Source organism: Drosophila simulans, chromosome 3R (genome assembly GCF_016746395.2).
Source record: "Drosophila simulans strain w501 chromosome 3R, Prin_Dsim_3.1, whole genome shotgun sequence".
Lineage (NCBI taxonomy): Eukaryota > Metazoa > Arthropoda > Insecta > Diptera > Drosophilidae > Drosophila > Drosophila simulans.
In genome coordinates this window covers 26,384,260-26,398,377 of record NC_052523.2, presented here as the reverse complement: position 1 = coordinate 26,398,377, position 14,118 = coordinate 26,384,260, and the positions used below count along the sequence as shown (strand labels likewise).

At 42.6% G+C, this 14,118-nt stretch overlaps 1 protein-coding gene across 1 annotated transcript in view; it reads right to left on the bottom strand.

The window, feature by feature from the left end:
• The window catches only part of LOC6730212 (headcase protein), a 92,098-nt gene extending 89,351 nt beyond the window's left edge, over positions 1-2,747 (bottom strand). Inside the window, 1 exon segment of the mRNA XM_016177837.3 lies at positions 450-2,747. Coding sequence (XP_016036962.1) covers positions 450-1,690 — 1,241 coding nt within the window. The 5' untranslated portion in view covers positions 1,691-2,747.
• Positions 2,748-14,118: the final 11,371 nt, after the last annotated feature.

Genomic DNA, 14,118 nt, shown 5'->3' with positions numbered 1-14,118 from the left:
GCTGTTCACCCGTCAAGGTTATATAATCTATGGAACCGGCAAACGAACGAAAAACGGGCAAACAAACGCCTCAATTGTTGATAACACTGTGCAACACGATAAAGGAACCAGAGTATCAATCTGGTATCTGTTTGGCATGTTTGTTGATAACACCTAGAGCCACTGGGGGTTTTATCAAAAGAAAAGCTGAAGAATACCTACAAAGACTGCAGTAAATATATTCTCAATATTATGACCCCTTGTCGTTCAGTGTAATTGATAAAAGTTTTGCGAATAAATATTGAAACGCTTAACCACATGCTGGGGAATTTCGCCACACAAATTTCGCTTTGTTAAACAAGTTAACCAAGTATTTAAGACTAAAGATACATTGCATCTAATTCTAGACAATAAGACTATAGCTCCTTATTTGTAGATTATTGTTATCATAAGGGATATCTTGTACTTACCGCACTCGCTCGGAATAGAGTTCCACCTCCTTGTTCTTCTGCTGCTGCACCAGTTGCTGCTGCTCGTAGCTGGCCAGTGGCTTGAAGTTGCTGATATTGGCCAAAGCAGGCAGGTTCTGCTGCTGCTGCTGCTGCTGAGGAGCAATCAGCAGGTTCTTGGACAAGCCCAGTCCATTTTGCAGAAGGTTGCTGCCGAAAGCTGGACCCAGAGGCTGGATCAGCAGCGACTGCTGCTGCTGCTGCTGCTGTGGCAGCAATTGCTGCACCGGCGACACGGAGATCTCGCCACTGGACCGGGAGTCCGAGGGCGAGGTGGATCCACTGCCAGCTCCACTGGAGGACAGGCTGCCAGCCCTGGCGCGCAGGTCCAGGCCGAGGACATTGTTCTGATTGAGGATGTTGCTGAAAGTGGACAGCACACTGGGCTGCAGCAGGCCGGAGGAGCCGTTGTTGCCACTGCTGCCGTTGCTGGTGGTGTTGCCGTTGTTGTGGGGCAAACCCGACCCGATGACGCCCACATTGGGATTGGGCGTCAGTCCGGCGTAGCTGTTGCCGTTGTTGTTGCTCAAGGGGGCTTTGGCGGTGCCATTACCAGCACCACCGCCGTTGTTGTTGTTGCGGTTCCGCTTCTTCTTGGCCTTCTTCTTGTCGTCGTCCTCGCTGAGGCTGCCATTGGCCAGATTGGCGCGGTTGCCCGACCCGTTGAGGTATATGACGCCCTGGCTGCTCGGCGGCACCCAGTCGAGGTCCTTGCGCAGTTGTCCCCTGCCGCACTTGCAGCTGCAGGCCTTCTGGACCAGCTCGTAGCCCTTCTTGGTCCACAGGTGCTGCAGACGCTGCCGCTCCGACCAGGATCGAGCCCGACCGTTGGCCTTCAGCGCCTGCAGCACGCTCGCCTCCCACCACTCGAAGCACTCGCGGTGCATGTACTGGCCTGCGCTGCAGTTCTCGTTGTTGCACAGCACGCGGATGCAGTCCGCCAGGGAGAGCTCGTTGAGCGGTATCAGGGTGTCCAGTTTGCGGCAGTCTCCGCTGGGCAGGCAGCAGTGGACCACGCCCCCACCAACGACACCGCCACCGGTTCCCTGCATGGGCGCCATCAGGACGCCTGAAGAGTTCGCGTTCTCCGCGTAGAACTGCAGAAGTTGCTGCGTCTGGTGCTGCTGCTGCAACTGTTGCTGGTGCTGCTGCTGGGTGCTGTTGCCGCTGCTGCTGATGTTGCTGTTGCGACGCGGAGCCATAAATTTGTGTTTTCTCCTATTAATATGCACTCGCTGCGGGAAAAGACTTGGTTGGCTGTCCTCGAGAATCCTCAATCTCTATTTCGAATCAGCATTTTGCGATTCTAAATTTACGATTATAAATTTCAAAATATTGCTTGTTGATTTTTTCGCGATTTTATGGTGCGATTTGCGGTCTATATAAATGCTGCTGGCATATATTTATTTATTTTTGAACCGATTCCAGAATATATTTCAACTGATGGTTTGGCGGATCCAGTGAGTTTTCGTGAATTTTCGTGTTGTTTTTGTAAATTTTTAGAAATTTCGCAGACAAAAGTCTGATTTTATTCGGAATTTAATTTTTTGTGTATAGTAAATGCTTGTTATTTTGCGATTTAGTCTGGTTAGGTTTTAACTTTTCGGTTGCCTTTACAATTGTTTTCTGATGGATTTTCCGAGTGGGTTTCTACCGAAATTGGTATTATTTTAAACTTGATGGGTAATTGCTTTCACTTATTGCTTAAAAATCGTACACCTCCTTGCTGTGTGTATCAAAAATACTTCGAAAAATTCCCGTCAATGCAGTCTGTTGTGTTTTGCGTAATTTTCTGTTTTGTTGTTGTACCTGAGCTGAGTTTATTGTTGTTGTAGAACGTTAAGTATCAAAAATTGTTTTTATTGTTTATCTTCGCTTCGTCCCTATCTCCCTCTCACACGATCGTTCGCTCTCTGTCACACACGCGGCGCCATGTTCGGCAATTTTTCACATTTTGCTTCGCTTTCTGCGTTTATTTTTTGCGCTTCTGGTTTTTGCCGGCAAACAAAAAGGATTAGAGGATAGTGTAAATTTCCGATTCGTTTTTAGTCGCAGGACAATTGTAAACTGGAGTGTTCCTCTTCGATTTGCTCGGTTTGCAAGTTCTCCTGTTTTCCGTTTTTCCCACCACGAACGGCGCACGCAGAGAGAAGCCAAGAAACACAACCAACCAGATCGAAAGCGAAATTCAAACTGTTTTTGGTCTGTGCTTGCTCGCCGCGTTCGAACATCGCGCGTCGAACATCGCTGCCGGCGTCGCTGCTTGGCATTGGCAGCGAAGTTGGAGTTTTCCTCCACTCCGTTTTTCCGCACTTCTTCTTACCGTTTTTCGGGGTTGGTGGGTGGTGGTTGGCTGGTTTTCACTTTCCACCACCGCCGCCAACCGCTCGCTTTTCATTCGGCGGAAAACTGAACAGATTTTTGGCGCTAAAATGAGAAATGGATGGGGAAAATGGCGGAAGGGGCTAAAAAAGATTCTAATTCACTAGAATTTGCCAGTTTAGGCCAGAATGTGGTACATTTTCCCACTTCATAACGGAATTTTTGATAGCAGTTACATACATTTAAGAGTAAATGAGAGAAGTAAGAGTTTTGACTTTTGTTAATACGCTAAAAAAAAGCTTCGTTTCCATAGAAAATATTTTATCAAGCCATATTTTCTGAAAACTAATAAGAAGAATAATAATACTTTAATGCCGTTTTTAGCTATTTCTCCTTATGTTTTTTGGTTCCAAAATTAAATCAATTCTATTTTTATTAAATAATCCAAATTTTATTATTTATTAGCTGTTTTAGTTTTTACAGCCATTTCATTTACAATTAGAAGCTCTCGATGATTTGCCAAAATTCACTTTCGTTGCGGCTCGAAGCTGGTTCGAATCGAGTTCGAAGCCGGTCGTTTCCCCTCCAACATGTTCGACTGCAGTGGCCATGCGAACGTCGAGCGCGTTCGCTCTGTTCCACATGCATGGAGCGTGCATATGTGTTTGTGCTAGAAACCGGCAAAGTAAACAACATGAAAACAGGGTTGCCGAGTCGCTGGAACTCGAACTTGCAGCGCACTTTTGCTTTCCGTGGCTAATCTTTTAATGCCAGTGGAAGTGGAAATGCCGTTTGATGTCTCCATCTCCCTCTGGCGGAACTGTCGCTCTCTGTCGCACTCTTCGATTGCTGTTATATATATACATACAAACGTTTCTATATAATCCCCTATATGTTCGCAAACACATTCGCACATAAATACAAATACAATGCATGCGAGTGCCGGCAATAAAAGAGGCAGAGACAAAGAGGAAGAGAATTAAAACAATGAACGAAAAAGAACTGAAGATACCCTACTTTGAATTTAAACTACCAATTAAAACTTAAATAAGCAGATAGATTATTGTTTTCATTCGAAACAAGTATTTAAATATATTGGTAATAGTTAAGTTGGTAATATTAGTTTTATTATTACGAATATCATGGGTAAATTTTGTATTTTGACTATTTATTTGTGTTTTGCCTGTAGGGTATTAAAGTTGCACCAATCCCGAAATGTGCTTTCAAATGCAGAGCCTTTTTATTGTATCCTCGCCTTTGTGTATATATAAAAATTCCCGCTGTGTTGCAAAAAAAAAGTATGCGAAAACGAATAAGAAGAAGCGGTAGAAACGGCAAAAAACGGGCACGTGTAGAACGAAAAGTTGCAAAGGGAAGGGAAAGGATCTCGCAACCAGATGGGGTTTTCTTATAGGACTCTCAGGATCCGGGCTTCTATTCTTTTGGTAACTGCGGTGCAAAGTCAAGGTCCAATTCCACTTATTTTCGAGTCAAACTGCGCAGTTTCCATTTTTTTCTCTCGATTTTGACCTGCCGGGAAGAAGAAGAGCAAGAAGGAGGGAGAGAGCAGAGGGTTCTGATATAATAATTAAGTCAGTCAGGTAGGCAGATCGGCAGCCATTGCGTAATAGGATCGTACATACGAGTATATGTATGTATGTGTTGTTTGTTGTTCTAGCTAAAGGATCGTCGGTGGAGGGGGTAAGAGAACAAAGGAGGGGCGAACTAGTTTGTTGTTGTTGTCATCGCCGCTTTATATTTCTCAAGGATTTCGCTTTGTGTTCGCTTCGACTCTGACCTAATTTTAATGACCAATGCATAACGAAAAAAAATAATAATAAGAAGAACAAGAAGATGGCATGTGTTCAAAGCGGAAAGGGAGAAGAAAGAGAGGAAGAGGCAAAAAGAGAGGAGGAGAGAGTCTGCAGCCGCGGGCAAAAGCTGAGCTCATAATTCTTCGGCGACACGCATCAAGTTTAATTTGCATAATTAATGGCAATGCAGGACTGCAACCCTGGGGGCCGAAAAAAGAGTTGCCAGGTCGTTAAGTAACGTTTTTAAATTAGGAATCCCAACTAGAGTTTAGGTATGCACATATGTCTTAAGATTTGATAATTATTTCTATATTAAGCTACTGCCTAAGTGATTGTTTCCGCTAAGTTTCGATCTCTAAACCATTTTAATGGGTAAACTTCTGCTTATTTATGGGACCAACTTCAAATATTAAAGTGATGACTTTGTGTGTTCCTTGCAACTTTCTGCGTGTTTCTTGGCTTCCTGTTTGGCTTCTAACCAGGGTGTGAAAGCGGGTTCTTCGAAGGAGGAACTTCGCGGTGGCGTAAGAGTATCTGCAAGATACTCGTTCGTATGGATAGGCAAACCCAAGGCAAATTCCCTACCTCCTCCCACGTTCTAGCCATAGCCATCTATTTGTGCAGGCCTTTCCTTGTGTTTTTCGCCGTTCCTTCGCTTTAAAAGTCCCGAGGGTGTTTTGGGCAGATGTGTTCGACACCCACCCGTACTCCTCCATCCATAAAACCCTCCTCCTCCCCTCCGCTCCTCTGGCAGAGCAGCATTATTTGTAATTACTCATACTCCCGCGTTTATCCAATCGGAAGCAACTTTGAAACCCAAAATAGGGTTTGAAATTCAACTGGCATGGCAACCCGACTCAACCTCAAACCGTTCAACTTCGTACATAGCGGTAAACATAATACATGCCAAATATATAGCCATAAAAAGAGACAAAACGGCGGAGAGAGTCGTGTTTTTCACTCGACGGAGGGTGTCGTAATTTCGTTTCGTTGCCAAAAATAACCCAAACTCCATTTTGTTGCCACTTGCCGACGGATGCAGATGATGGTGGATTCGTTAGGCAAGCAGCAGAAGGGCCCAGAACTCCGGCTGCGTCCCTTTTACGCCTCTTTTTGGGGGCTGGGGGTTTCAATGTGGGTCTGATTCACGCAGCTCTGCTTACATAAGCGAAATGAAGTCAGCATTCGCCCTATAGACATACATATTCCCACTTAACGAACGGATGTGCTACACTCCAATCGGAATGGAACCATTATGTCAACCAAGGAAACTACATAGTTGGGATATATTTCAAGAGTTTTCTTGATATTTTCGAAAAAAAGTATGGGTAAAGAAAGTAGCAAATCCATAATTTGAAGCCTAATTAAAGTATTAGATGAATAATAATACTTTCTATTTAGTAGTTTCCTTTCTATACTTATTTAATGCTTGTACTTAAACATAGTAAAGTTTAGGTTAATCGCAAACTATCAAAATCAGCTTTTTTGGAATGATCAAGAATGTTTCGAAGCTCTTTAAGAAGTTTATATAGCATATTATATACATAACAAACATAATAAATATTTATATATTTAAATAATCGAATGATCTATACCAAATATGTTTTATTTGTATGGTTTGTATTCCTAAGGGCAGTTCCATTTGTTTTCCATTTTGGGGAGTAGGGGGCATATAAGTTCCCTCCCACTGTGTACTTTATCCTGAATCCTCCTTTTGTGAATCTTTCTCCGTGGCGCCAAGTGAAAGTGAGCGAGACGGCACATCCGAGCTGAAATTTCATTTGTCCTTTGTGGCAGCAACCACAAGGATAACGGTAGGGGGTGGTAAAAAGAGAAGAGCCACAAAAGAGGAAGGAGTAGAGGCGGATGAAGAGGCGCACGCACTTTTCGGTTCAGCATTTTCGGGGTTATTTTTTATGCTGGCACTCACACATACAGCCATGCATGGGTAATAAACATACAGGGTGCTCCGCAAAGAAGATTCCATAAATTTCAGCTCCGAATTCGTCAGTAGAATGAGAGACTCCGCCCACTCTAGACCAAACAAATGTTTTCCCCAGGTAAAAACGGCCAGGTGAACTGGAAAATGAAGTCGGAAAAGTAAGTGCTAAAAAGGAAAATGAAAAAATTTAACAAATGGCGTCCGCAGTGCCTAAACTATTTGGTTTCGCCTTTTTCACTAATTATGAAAGGGTTTTAAAGAAAAAATATGTTTAGATATCTCTAGATTAACGATTCTTTGTAAAACAGCTCTTTGAATTACAAGCACATTATAAAGAAAGCTTTTAGTTTTTTTTATAAAAAGTTCAAATTTTAACAATGTTTTCTGAAGCTGAACAGGAGCGGAAAATAATGTAATTTTTGCCTTTTTCTTTTGTAAATTATATTTTGTATGGTTTGCACATGTCTGTGCACGTTTGAGCGTGTATACCGATGATCTCATCGCTCGTTTTTTCTTATTTGAGTTTGGCAAACTTTTTGTTTGCCAGACTGACCGAAAACTCCCTGAAATTGTGATGTGACCAAGTTTGATAAGCCAAACACAGAAACACATGCAAATATAATGCAATTTTCGCTAACACGCTGACCTTCAACATCAATTTGCGAAGAGAGCGGAAGAAGAGGCGAAGAAGCAGACCCCGGCAGCGAAAAAAAGAAAAGGAAGTGGCAAATTGACAGAGAGCTAAAAATACACACACACACGCGCTGATCCACTAATACCAGTGCAAGTCGGGCGATTTTATAACATGAAATTGAAATTTGCTGCATGAAAACGAAATTTGCAACATGCCGAAAATGAAACGCAGTCGCTGTCGGAGTCGCAGTCGCCGTCGCTGCCGCAGTTCGAGTTGGAGTTGCAACAACCGCAACCGCGAAGGAGCGTGGATGAGAAGGAGCGAAAGAGAGAGAAGCGAGAGTTGCGCGCGCATTAGAACAACAACAAATGCAACGGCGGCGTCGACGGCGGCAGCGCTGCCCGCACTTCGGTTTTCAAGTGCAAGGTGCTTGCGTACCCCACCCCGCGCCACTTCCCCTTCCCAACGAGCTATTCAACTTCTCTGCATTCTCTTCTGCAATCCTCTCTCTCGTGATTCTGCCACTGCAGAACAGACCTTGAAAGCAGATTCTCGAATTGCTTCCCTCGCTCTTCTTCTTCTGCAACTCCTACACTGAAAGCAACAGGACTTTTATTGACATTTGGTTGTATATATAGAAGAAGAACATTAATTCTACTCGTCCGTAAAATTCTTAAATTATCCTATTCTTTTTTGATTGGTTAAAATAAATAATGAAAAGTACAATAGTTATGACTACATATTTTTTAGTGTATTCCGATGTTTGAAACTGAAGAAGCGGCGGAGTTAGATTTGAGTGGGCAGAAGAGTAGAACAGGCCTCATATTCGCCCCTCCCCCTTGGAATTTTCGCTATTCTCATCTGTGCTGCCCACTTTTTGACATTTCGCCCACTTTTTCCTGTTCTTCCGGTTTTTGTTTTGCCTGCTTTCCTGTTTTCGACCCATAATCCTGTCCCGCAAAAGTCCCCCTCTTTACTCTTCCCGTCATCTTCTTCCCCCTCCCGCGGGATCCCTTCCTGCCCTGAAGATTCGCTTATGTAATTCCCAAAACGTGTTTGGGGCTTGGGGCTTTGTGACAGCATTCTATGTATCGAAATTGAATGACATTTCTCTTATTTTCTCCTTTTTCGCAGGAAAAAATAATATCGCATGGGGGCTTGGGACGATTTTCAGGGGGATATTGCGGAAAAGTTTGTACATATTTTTATGCCAAAAACTTTGGGGGCTGTTTGTCTACATAAGGTCCCAGTTGTCAACAACTCTTTTTACCAAAAAAGACATTATTTGGTATTATTTCTTTGAAAAAATGCATTTAAACTTCTATGTAGAAATAAATACAAAAACGTTTAATGAGGGGCTATTCAAATTTAATTAAGTGAATAAGATTTCACAAGACTAGTGGAATACAAACAAATTGTGAGGATGTGTTTTCTAACTTCGTATCTTTATAAACATATTGTATGAGCTTTTTCGTAATCATATTTCCTAGATTTTTTTGTTGACAATCTATAAAAAATGAATTATAAAACACGAGTATACAACTTCCCCCTATATTACCACATTTTTTACTTCTTTTCCTTTATCCTCCATTCAATTGATTTTCCCTTCTGACCATTTTGTTTTGCACTCCCTTTTGAATTGGCAGGAACAAATGAGTCATTTGTTTTCCTTTTTTAGCAACTGTTGTCCTGTTCCCTCTCTCCGTTCTATTCGGTGCTCCTCCTCTCACGCTCTTTCTCTTTCGCTTGGCCATTATCTATGCCAATGTTTTCCTGTTGGCCCAAACCCCTTGTTTTTTCTTTGCTGGCAACTCCAACAAAACACGTGGTATCGAAATGCTGGCCAAAAAGCCGTGGGCCATAAATAAACCTCAATCCTGGAAACCCTGGAAACTCCGTTGGTGGACAGGGAGGGAGTTTCCCACTCCCACTCCTGCTCCCTCACTTTCCCATTCTTCTGGAAGGGGGCAACAACAAAAGGCAGGACTATCTCCAAGGAGTGAGCGAGAAGGAGGGCCAGCCCAACTCCATCATCTTTCTCCCTCTAGCACGCAAGCCCCACTCCTCCTGCTCTCCCACTCCTTCGCTCTCTCTTTCTGTGGCTCTCTCTGCGCAAGCTCCGTACAAAAACACCACCACAGGCAATTGGCAACTCCCCTTGTCGGCTCCCCGCCTCTCCCTCGCACACTCCCTGGCTCCTCTCCCCACCCTTCAGCAAACATTTTTGCGCGTGTCGCTCTCTCGACTCCAAAAACTCCAAAGAGAGTGTGGGGAAAGAGCGGGGAGAGCGGCAGGGAGAGAGCAGAACTTTCCATGTTCTTGATCGTGAATTTTCTATGCTACTGGGGCCTTGAAACCTTGAAAAATTGTTGGTGGCCACGAATGGAGTCGAAGTGGAGCGAAAGAGAGCGAGAGGAGTGGGCGGTGGGGGCAGGTTTTATGTGTGCACGCAGAGTGAGAGAGGGACAGAGATAAATTGGAGTTTGGCGCAGCATTTGCCGCATTACGTCAGTACGTCAAAGGGAAACTGATGTCTCTTCCTCCTTCCCCCGTCTTCCCTTCTCCATGCTCTTGTGGAGCCTTGTTTGTGTGCGTGGAGAATTCTGGAATACAATGGTGTTTGAGTTAATAGGAAATTTCATTTTATTTTTTTACAGCAATTTAATTTAATTAAACACAATTATTTCAAGTCTACTTTATGCCGTTTGTCAACAAAATAATAAAAAAGGATCAGTATGACTACTATAAAATTATAAATGTGCTAATATTTTGTTTTGAGGATAAACTATATTCTTTTGGCCGCAACTGTATTGGTATGCTTGCTATTTGCTTGTATGAGTGTATATTTGCACATAAAACATTTTTCCATTTTCCTAGGCTGGCTTTTGCGTTGTTTTCCGCCTCTTGGGTTTCCTTTTCATCGCATTTATTTGGCTTCGCTCGGTTCTCACTAGCCCCCAGCCCCTTCTCCCTTCTCCCGTCATCCCACTTAGCCACCCGTTTCCCCCTCCCACATTTCTTTCTTTTTCTGCGGAGTTTCGCCGAAGTTGAGAACATTCTCTACCTTATCCGAGGTCGCGTTTCCATGTGTGTGTGTGTGTGTGTGGGGTGATGGAAGAAAAGTGAGTGGGCGGGAGAAGTAAAAGTGGGAGAAGGAAAAGAGTAAAAGTGGGAGACACAAGGTGTTTCTTGTTAAGAGTTTTCCACATCTAAAAACTATAGTATTAAATGAAATAATTGTTAATATTGTAACTGATGCATATTTCTAATACATGAAACATACAAAGTTAAATAATAAAAAATACATAAATGTATTGAAGTTTTTAAATGAATACAAATATAATCAATCTTATAATCTTATTTTTTCGGTGCACTTTATCGCTAGGAACTAGAAACTTCTGGTGGGGATCTTCCGCCTTATCGGCATATTATATCGCCTGGTTCTGTTTATTTTTACTGCGCACTTTGTTAGGCGATTTTGTTATTTTGTTGCGTAGATTTCATCTTTGGGGCAACATACTTATGCTCATATTTATGCTCGTATTTATTTCTGCGCTCGTCCGAGTGACTCATAAAATTTCTTGGGGTGGGTGGGGGTTTCCAATCGAGTGGTGGGGTTGCTACAAAATCGTGTTTGCTTTGCCATAAGACGCTTACACGACTTAATAAAGTTAAGAACACAATCATTTCTGGACATAAAATGCGGTAATACGAAAGTGAAGGCCAGGAAAAGCGAGAGAAAATAGTGACAAGATGTTAGAGTATAAAAAATAGAATGGCATTATGGCATTATACCACTTTCAAGGTGTTAGACGATACAAAAATTTATTATTATACGTTATTTAGCTTTGTTCAAAATAAATAAGAGCTAGTGAAATAAATATAAATATAAATTTTTAATCTGTTGGTGTTCCTGGATGTCTTTTTTATGCTATAATTCAAACTAGATCCATAGGAATTTTGTAGATATTTCTCATTTTTAAACCAATTTCTCCCTTCCAACTGAAATATATCGAAAATTGTTCTGTGCCACGTCATTCGCTCTGCTGATTTTCCTTTGTTTTTCCGTTTTTGCTATTTTTTCTCGGTTTTTGCAAATGAAAATGAAAGTTCTGGCTGCGAAATACACACACTCACGCGGAAGCAACCCCCAAATACGGAGCAAAATGGCATGTGTATACAGAAAGAGCTCCACAAAATGTTGGAGCTCCTCCCACCGGGAAAAACACCACCCACCCACCGCCCGTCCGCCCACAACTCTGCTTGAAATTGCATTTATTTATTTTTGGTCATTTATTATGGCTATTTAAAATGTTTGCTAGGGCCGATGTTCTGTATCCCCCAATCTTTATTTTTTGGTCTGTATACAGTACATACAATACATATATGTATATGTGCAGTCTGCGACATGAATATCAGGGCAGCTGGCGTCACAGCGGTTTAGCAGGTTAATTACATGGCTCCAGACCACACCTCCCGATTTCCCCCAGCTCTAATTTACAATTTTCCAGCCAGAGTTGCAACAAGTCGGTATAGTAAGCGATTTTTCGACTATCTGATACCGTTTGTTGTTTCTTGTAGGTGTCAAGCAACTCTGGGCTCATTTCCTAATGCTGAAGAATTCGCGTCAACGTGTTAACGCTAGTTTATGTTATTTTAGAGGTTATCGTTAAGATTTACATAGTTCTTTAGGAACATATCTCTTCAGTAGTGCATTATACCCCTGCGCTGAGGAATTACTGGGTATAAAACAACAGTTGACTCAGTTTTGGGCAACCTGCTCCCAGGCCCGCCTCCATTGTCATGCAATTTTATTGTGGCAAAAAAGATGCAGTAGGCTAAAAAAATCGGGGGATTCGAGAGGAGAAATGGGTAGTTGGACCTTTGTTGCACTTTCCACGAACTTCGCGTCATGCGATTTTTTGTCATTTGCTTGCGGACCGTTACATCCGCTGGCGCTCTTGTGGGGGCATTGTGACAATCGGAATTGGATTAATGCGCCTGGCTGCTCCGAAGTTGCCCCCTCGAGCTCCACGCCCCTGCCATTCTGCATTTTGATCAAATTTTGCATGTCTGCTTAACCCTTTTGGGTGCAATTAGACCATGACCGTCATCGGTGCACGCGAAAAAGTGAGGAAATTCAAATAAAATGGATCCTGGGGAAGTGTAATTTTATCAGACTCACTTTTTGCCAATATAGCCGTTCTTTGTGTAATTTGTATCCCATAGAAATGGAAAAAAGATAGTCGTTTGTGGAGCTTCTACGTTAATTAAGAAAACTTTCCCACAGGATTGCATTTACCCCTTTTGGAGCGTTCTGTTTCGGAATTGGCTCAATTGTGGACTTACGTAATGCTGGCCCCTAGCCGAAAGAAACGAATCCCATAAATCAACGCATCCGCTCAAGTTCCAGGAACCGCCCATTTCAGAAGCTCCGTCTATTTCATTATAGAACGAAAGCCAAATTGTTGCTATTTAATTGGGGGCCAAGTGTGCGAGGGGCCGATTTCGTAGGAGACCATTCCCGTTTGGGGGCATCTGAAGTCTGTCAGCATGCGTAACTACGCATTTGCCAGGCGGATTGGATGGGATTGGCTTGGATTGGCTTGGAGTCGCGTCGAGTTGAGACGAGGACGCAGGCAAAATTTCGGGGCATAAATCATTCACATGCTGAACAAATTTAGGGGGGGCAAACAATGTCTGCCAGAATGCGTAATGCTCTAATGTGAAGAAGGAAAATAAGTTTCTTTTACAATTTAATGATTTTAAAATTCTTGTAAAATGACAAAAGATTAATTTGCCACAAGTATTTGTTTTAAATGAAGTTAATCCTATTATTAAAGTACTAATTTAATTAGGATCAACCCCCTTTTATCTTTTATTACGCCGCCCTTGGAAGTGGGACCTTGAGAAACTGTCTCCCCACTTTGGAGCCCTTGAGACATCTGCCCATTCGAAATTAGACAATCCGCAGAGTTATTTTTTTTTTTTAAAGAGATCAGAAAAAGCAGACATGGTGGTAAATTAACAAATTAAAATGGACCGAGCTCACGATCGCCTTCCCGTTTCTTCAGTCCCCTGCCACAGTCTTCACAATTCTCTACGCACGTATCGGAAATCTTTTCTTGTGCGTTCGGTCCCGTTTTTTATGAATCTATTAATTTGCTACGACCATAGGTTTTGTGCGCCTAAAGCAATCAAAGTGCCGCCTATAAACTACGGGAATGGACCGAAATTTGCGTGCCCCAAAAATGTGAATGTTCAAAAGGGCGGGGTCACAGCTGTCATCTATAAAAAACGAAGCGAGTCACAAAAGTTTTCCAGGAAATTATATCAGAAGATTGGCAATGGTTCGATGTGAAGATACAACTATACGATCTTAGTTTACAAATACTGATCCAATAGTGGCTATTATCTCGCATTTATAGATATTATTAAATAGCTATAAAAAATCTTAACTAAAAATATCTGTTGCTCAATAATATATCATATTATTTTCCTTGTGTCATTGTTTAGGTTTTCCAATTTGCATCCATCAATTTACCTTTCAACCTTTAGCATTTCGACCGCAGAGTCAATTGGCTGTCATTAATTTGTGACCGTTGTGTGTCAGCTCATTGGTTTTTCCTGGAAAACGATGTGTTCACTTGTCCAGGGGGCAGAGTTCTGCAGAAAATCTGAATTCATTAGCAGTATGCATTTCGAATGCAACTGGCCCCCGAAAAGCTGCAACGAATCAGGTGGAAATTGGCTAACGAGGCAGCTCCAAGTGGGTTGAATGGCCCACAATCTGTTGCCTGCACTCGGTACATGAGCAGAAGTGGGCGTGGCGTTGTTCTGACCGGGCTCAAAGGCAAACAATGGCCACTTCGTTAGCCGCTTATCACAATGGGCGAAAAGGAAGGGTTACTATCCACA